The sequence below is a fragment of the Ostrea edulis genome, chromosome 8, assembly GCF_947568905.1.
Source record: "Ostrea edulis chromosome 8, xbOstEdul1.1, whole genome shotgun sequence".
In the NCBI taxonomy this organism is placed as follows: Eukaryota; Metazoa; Mollusca; class Bivalvia; order Ostreida; family Ostreidae; genus Ostrea; species Ostrea edulis.
Window position 1 is genome coordinate 19923416 of NC_079171.1, and position 7522 is coordinate 19930937.

General features: G+C 35.6%; 1 protein-coding gene across 1 annotated transcript; it reads right to left on the reverse strand.

The window, feature by feature from the left end:
• Positions 1–479: 479 nt before the first annotated feature.
• On the reverse strand, positions 480–7300 carry LOC125662691 (LRP chaperone MESD-like). Its single transcript, XM_048895000.2, has 5 exons — positions 7114–7300; positions 5592–5748; positions 5189–5270; positions 3470–3611; positions 480–2299 (listed from the first exon to the last, which is right to left on the reverse strand). Exons 1-5 carry the CDS (start codon positions 7267–7269, stop codon positions 2207–2209), a joined length of 630 nt encoding a protein of 209 aa, XP_048750957.1. The 5' UTR covers positions 7270–7300; the 3' UTR covers positions 480–2206.
• Positions 7301–7522: the final 222 nt, after the last annotated feature.

Genomic DNA, 7522 nt, shown 5'->3' on the forward strand with positions numbered 1-7522 from the left:
GTTTTTACAAACCTGAATCTGCACTATGTCAGAGAGCTTCCATGAATATTTGAACTTTCCTGGCCCAGTGGTTCTGGAGAAGATTTTTATATGACCTTAACCTATTTCAGCGATTACCTCCCCTTTGAAGGGGGCATGGCCCTTTACTTGAACAAACTGGAATCCCCTTCACCCCAGGAATGATTTGTACTAAGTTTGATTGAAATTGGCTTGCTAGTTCTCGAGAAGATTTTTAAAATTTGTCTGTATACTTGCTATTACCGCCTCTTAAAGATGGGCGTTGCCCTTCATTTCAACAAACGTAAATCCCCTTCACCCAAAGATAATTTGTGCAAAGTTTGGATGAAATTGGCCTAGTGGTTCTGGAGTGGATAAAATTGTGAAATGTTTATGACGACGTCAACAACAGAAAACAAAGTTTTGATCAGAAAAGCTCACTTGGGCCTTCGGCTCATGTGAGCAAAAAATATTAATCAACATAATTTTTCAATATTTTATTCAACAGTAAACATAATTTGACATAATTTATATATGTATTTTGATTGAACATGTGTACAGTGAAATAATCTGTGATTTTCTTTGTTTAATAAGACTACAGTTTTGATAAACAGACAATCGTGAGAATTTGTGGCAGAGGAATGTAATGTTAACCCGGATTATACAGTCTTTAATGATACACATTTCTAGTACCCTACAACCTTGTACAGAGTGCACTTGTACCTCGTTACACATACTACATACAGTGTGATAAGTTATTTGTACCATACATTGTTGACACACATATTGACAGACAATAAACATGTACTGGAAGCCCTTTGATATTTAATTACTGCATTTCCTTTTCCCTTTTCCTTTATCATAAATAAACAAAAAAGTAACAATGTGTATTCAACTTCTCTCAATTCTGGCCACACTGACTGAATATTCTATATTAAAATTGTACAGTGCTCCCTCGATATATTGCCAACTTTTGTTTAAGACGAATTTGGGTAATAAAGCGGGGGTGGCATTATAACAAATTAACCATTATGGACAATTCACTGAGCGGTCAAAACAAATTCAATACCAAAAAGTTATTTGGACTCCATTCTGTATAAACATTTAAATTATCTTGAGTTCAATGCTGCAATTATTGGTAATTAACCTGGCCACTTGCATCCCTTGTCCAAACTGTCACACTTCACTGCACCGCTATCGAAGTACAGGTGTGATTACGGATGTGTGGTAGGTAATTGGCATTATTATTGAGGGTAAACCCTATAAAATTTGACCATTTGTTTGTGAAAATCAGTGGCATATGGCATTATGTGGGGTTGGCATTAAAATGGGCATGTTAACATGGGAGGAAATCTGTTCTTTGGGATTTTCAGGCAATAAGCGGGGGTGGCATTATAATGGGGGGAGGGGGGGGGGGGGGGCAATATATTGAGGGAGCACTGTACTTTTTTCAAGAAATATTATTCTAGCCAACAGAGTTGAGGTATAACTGCTTCATCAAAATTCAAATATAAAATATATATATTAAGATAATGTTGATGATATTGTCACATACATACAGCCTTCATTCAAAATTCTGATGTCTTTATAATGAACTCAGTCCAAATAATTACATAATACAATGAGTCGAGTCAAATTCTGATGTCTTTATAATGAACTCAGTCCAAATAATTACATAATACAATGAGTCGAGTCAAATTCTGATGTCTTTATAATGAACGCAGTCCAAATAATTACATAATACAATGAGTCGAGTCAAATTTGATAAAATACAACATAAAGCTGGAACATTTGTTATGACTGATCACTGGACATGAAATGTTTCTGTACCGTTAACACAGACTCCACAGAGCTGCCAGTTTTCCACAAGGAGGCCATCCTTGAAAGATATTCCCAGTCATTTAACTTCTGAACTCAAAACAAACCCAGCTCTCAGTGTTAAGACAGAATCTCTACAGGGAGCATTGAGATTGGACACCACAGTCAAATATTGTAAACAAAAAAATTGTATACATACTTTTAAAAGCACTCTACAAAATGAATGTATAAAATGTTATTGTTCATAATGTTATTTCTCCACAGCACACTGATTGAGGGGATCCTATGATCAGACAAAACATCTAGATCCCTAGGCTTCATGTTGCTATAAACTGTAGTGCACTTCTAACACACTGTAACAACTCGGTACAGCTGATGGTGAGTTTCAGCATCATAACTCATCCTTCTTTGCTTCTTTCTCTGGCAGCTTGCCAGCTTTTTGGCTATCAGTTTTCTGTTTTCCTTCAGTGGATTTGTCCGATTCCTGTAGGTTGAGAAATCCAAAGACAAATCACGTCAAACAAAGTCACAGTTCTTCCACAACAGAAGTAAATACAATGAGATAGAAAAGTCGTAAATACAACGAGTTCTAAATACAATGAGACAGATGAGTTGTAAATACAATGAGACAGATGAGTTGTAAATACAATGAGATAGATGAGTCATAAATACAATGAGATAGAGGAGTTCTAAATACAATGAGACAGATTAGTCATAAATACAATGAAATAGAGGAGTCATATATACGATGAGATAGATGAGTCATAAATACGAGATAGATAAGTCGTAAATACAATGAGATAGAGAATACAATGAGATAGATTAGTCATAAATATGAGATAGATGAGTCGTAAATACAATGAGATAGATGAGTTGTAAATACAACGAGGTAGATGAGTCATTCATAAATACAACAAGATAGATCAGTCATAAATACAACGAGATAGATGAGTCATGTCACTGTAGATATGAAGGTGTGATGATCTCAGTATCAATAACGTAAGACAACATTAAGAAATAAATTTGATTTTGGAAAATACATGAGGGCATGAACTGCAAGGCTTCATGGCAATATACTTCATGCATTGGCATTCCATGAAAATTATGCCTTTGTGAAACGTTGCCGTTCATACCCTCGTGTATTTTCATAAATGATATTCATTTTTATATCAACACTCTACGCTCATTTCTATAGGAAATCCCTGTTCCTAAAATAGACATATTACATCATCAAGATTCATACACACATTGCTCACAGCTGCACTGCATTCATGTTGAAATGGCTATCATTACAATTGGTAAAGATATCGAAGATAAACACACTGGAAAGGTAAATATTTGTGTATATCTACATGTTCAGGTTTATCTACTACTGCTACATTTGTACATGTGAATGACTTTTAATAAATACTGTAGATCCTAAAGATTTCAAGACACTTTGAATTCATGGGATCAGTCTCGTCAATTTATATGCAGTAAGAATTTTTCAGTAAAAAATGATATTGTACTATTAAAAGAGAAACAGGAACCAGAACTAAATATTCGTGACTACATGTATGTACTCACAAATAGCTACATTTCTAAATCTCTTATCATTTGAGCACAAAAAAAAGTAAACAATATGAAAAATCTATAAAAAAATTTATATACTGACCTTGGCTGCTGCCCCTGGGTAGTTCTTTCCCTCGATGGTGACCTCCTGACAGCGGTCCTGTGTCACGAGGAAATCCTTTATCTCCCAGGCCTTGGAACCATCCTTTATCATGAAAATCACCCGATTACTGCCCACGACATACCTGCAAATATACGTCCATTGTTAATACTGTGAACAATTCTAGTGCTTACATTTCTGATGTTTTTGCCGTTCTTGACATCTTTACAGATTGTAATTCTAGCCATTTCCTTATGAAGGTGATAAAACAATGCTTGTATGAATCTTGATGAATATTGTGCATCTATCTTAACAAATGGGAATTCTGACAGAAATGAAAGAAGAATGTAATTTAAGAAACAAATTTTGATTTTGAAATTACATAATGTACATAGGGTATGAACTGTAACACTTCACGTCAGCGGCTAACATACTTCATCAAATACAATGTAGGCCACAGTTCATACCCTCATGTATTCTCAAAAATTGAAATCTATTTCTTAAAACCCCTCACAAATTTAAAGTTTCCTTAAGAATAAAAAAAGATGCTACAATAGTCTTTTAAATGAAACATGAATCTTGTGTACTTGGCATATGATCAGTGGTTGTATTTAATTTAAACTATATTTTATTCACAAAGTTAATGGGATCAGGCAGCAGGCATAGCCTATTTAAGACCTCTAAGTTGTATTGCCAATGTATACATCTAATGCTGCTTTAAATTCAATATACATGTATCTATATAGTAAAACTGATAAAGATTACGTGTCTCACTATAGCTCAGAGTTAATCCTATCCCCTATCACACTAAGAAGTTACTCTGACATGTACACTGTGTCTCACTATAGCTCAGAGTTAATCCTATCCCCTATCACACTAAGAAGTTACTCTGACATGTACAATGTGTCTCACTATAGCTCAGAGTTAATCCTATCCCCTATCACACTAAGAAGTTACACTGATGTGTACACTGTGTCTCACTATAGCTCAGAGTTAATCCTATCCCCTATCACACTAAGAAGTTACTCTGACATGTACACTGTGTCTCACTATAGCTTCAGCAAACACCTGCTGGAAAAAGTACTCTGGTTGTATTGCAAAAGTAAAAACACAATGTAATGTAACAGTTGCGTAAAGCTAAATATGTGACATGGATATTCCAGAATAATTAGTACCATAACGAGAGATATATAAGATCTCCCATCATTTGTGGTTTAATAAAATTTATATTCAACCAGTTGTGTGTTTTTATATTCAAGGAGTTGTGTGTTTTCTATCTCCAATCCTTGATGTGGGGATAGGAAACACACAACTAGTTGAATATAAATCATATCAAACCACAAATCATGGGAGATTCTTTTTATCACATGTCAAACACTCGTATTGAAAATATTGAATCATGGCATAAGTATTGCAATATGAATCGTGGAGGGGGGCGTATTGTTTCAGACCTAATGTTCTCTTTCTGCTGGTGACATCTAGTTGTGTTTTATATACACTGTCTTGTGTCTTTATATCTACACCTGATACATGCCCTACCTCAGTACAGTGTAACCCATCTAATTCACATATTGTGTAATCCGAGATGTTCCCTATTCTGTACACATAACCTTACAATGCTAAAGTTCAGCAAAATAGTCTGTATTTCAGATAGCATTTAAAGCTGAATATAATCTTTGGAAGCAGCATTCTAATATAGATGTACTTTTGAAAGGTGAATACCTTTGAATTTCGTAATTTGCGTTGAACAAACTGGTCTGCCACAGCTGTGTGATCTGTTCAGTCTCCTTCTCTGTTGGGTCACCTTCAAATACATAAAAACTTCTCAATACAGGCCACAACATTCTTTTCCTGTTATAATCAGTGAATGATCTCAATACTGGCCATTACGTAGTTATAATCAGTGAATGATCTCAATACTGGCCATTACGTAGTTATAATCAGTGAATGATCTCAATACTGGCCATTACGTAGTTATAATCAGTGAATGATATCCATACTGGCCATTACGTAGTTATAATCAGTGAATTAGGCTATCATCAAAGTTTGTTATCCTTCATCAACAACAGTCTCAGTTAAAATGGGAGGGGGGGGGGGGGGGGGGGAGGCTCTATCAGAGAATCACCTGATACAGTGGCAAACATCATGAGAGTGCGGCCTTTCTTGGAGGCTTGCAGCATGAGCTCAGGGTTGTTTGGGTCAAGCTGGGAGAGGTCCACTTTAGGGGGTTCTCTCTTCCACTCAGGCTGTTCATCTTCAGGTAATTCTTCGTCATCATTTTCCTGTAGTATGTATGTGACAAGCTTTACTAAAGTACCTATGCTATATTCAAACATAATGAGAATTCTCTTCATTGAGTATGGATTTCTAGAAGTACATGTACATTTTTAAAAAGAGGTCCATGGGCCACATCACTCACCAGAGTCACTTTGGCAAATTTAAAGATTTTACCTACATTTTCCCATGTAAAACTTTGCTCCCTATTGTGGCCCCGACCTACATGTACCCCCTTAGGGCCATGATCTGAACAAACTTGAATCTGCATTATGTCAGGAAGCTTTCATATAAATGTAAATTTGGCTAGCCCAATGGTTCTTGAGAAGAAGATTTTCAAAGATTTTCCCTATATATTTGTATGTAAAACTTTGATCCCCCTATTGTGGCCCCGCCCTATCCACGGGGGCAATGAATATCCACTATGCCCAAGGTACCACACACTGATAGGTATGCATTCTTGATATAAGTTTGAGCAGGTAATCGCTTATGACTGAGTCGTGTAGAATGAAAACATTTCAGTGTTACCATATTCTAAAAGTAGGGCTGTGTGGTGCACCAAAATTTTCGGTGCACCGCAATTCATACCATTCGATTCGATGCACTGATTACAAATTCTGGATTTCGGTTCGGTTTGGTTTAGATTTTACTTATACCAAAACAACAAATATGGCGTCCAAGTGATGTCGAAAACATGTGGTTTTTTATGCAACAGAGATTTAAATCACTACTGTGTTGAGAGTTAGCATTTTCATCACTCAGATACCAACAGAATATGGTCCGTAAGATCATTGCAGTTTATCTTTACATGACATATATAGCATTTCTGTCAGTGGTGGAGTGAAATCAACATCGTAGGTAATGACACAGATTTGACAGTTAATATGAGAGAAGTAAATCAATAAATTTTCAAAGACTCTCAATTGATAGAATTGTTGAATTTTTGCATATCAATGAAAACAATATCATATTAGATTCACTATAGATTTGTTTAATAATCCAAAACTTATGCAGCATATTAATATAACAAATTTTGATAGACTGTCAGTGTTTTCTTTTTTCTATCAAAGTTATAAAATGCCATTATGAATAGATATGATGTTTACAAATGACGACGTATAGCTATATAACTTGAATAAAATCAAAATCAAATAATCATGCTACTCATTAAAATTGTTAATTTTTGTGGTGTCATTAGATAAACTGGACCTAACATGAACCGAATCGAAAATAACCGAATCGTGCTGTTCTGAATCGAAACCGAACCGAATCGAGCTAACCCTGAATCGTCCCAGCCCTATCTAAAAGCGAGATCCGCCACTGCCCAATTGAAAACAGAGATCCGTTACATATTTGTTAATCAAAGAACAAACCTCCCACTGGTCGAATAAACGTTCTAAGTCAGCGTCTGAATAATCACGGACGTCCTTTTTCTTCCACTTTTCATCTCCTTTATCTTTGCCTTTAGCGCATTGGCTTGTGATTAATAAACAAACAAGAATAAAGACATGTGAAGTACACGACATCATTCCTCCTTTCGCTTTCAAACTGAACCCCGATCCCGATGCAAATGCATGTGGATTTGCCAACGCAATGGAGTTAGTGTCAAAAATTAAAATATTGTTTGTTTTCCCCTGTAATCCAAATTTTCATAAAGGTAGGTAAGAAAAACGTTTGGTCGATCGAGTGGGTTGTGGACACATGTGTATAATGTATTATATACGTTTAATTACTAACTTCGTCCTATTCTGAACGCAAGCAAAAATAAACTCTCCAAACCGC

What these genes read in the sequence shown, in the direction of transcription:
- LOC125662691 (XM_048895000.2), bottom strand. Translation starts at nt 7,269, where the DNA reads ATGATGTCGTGTACTTCACATGTCTTTATTCTTGTTTGTTTATTAATC. An exon ending in GCAAATTACGAAATTCAAAG is followed by an intron (nt 3,612 to 5,188) that starts GTATTCACCTTT and finishes GTATATTTGCAG; the next exon opens with GTATGTCGTGGGCAGTAATC. An exon ending in ACCCAGGGGCAGCAGCCAAG is followed by an intron (nt 2,300 to 3,469) that starts GTCAGTATATAA and finishes CTCAACCTACAG; the next exon opens with GAATCGGACAAATCCACTGA.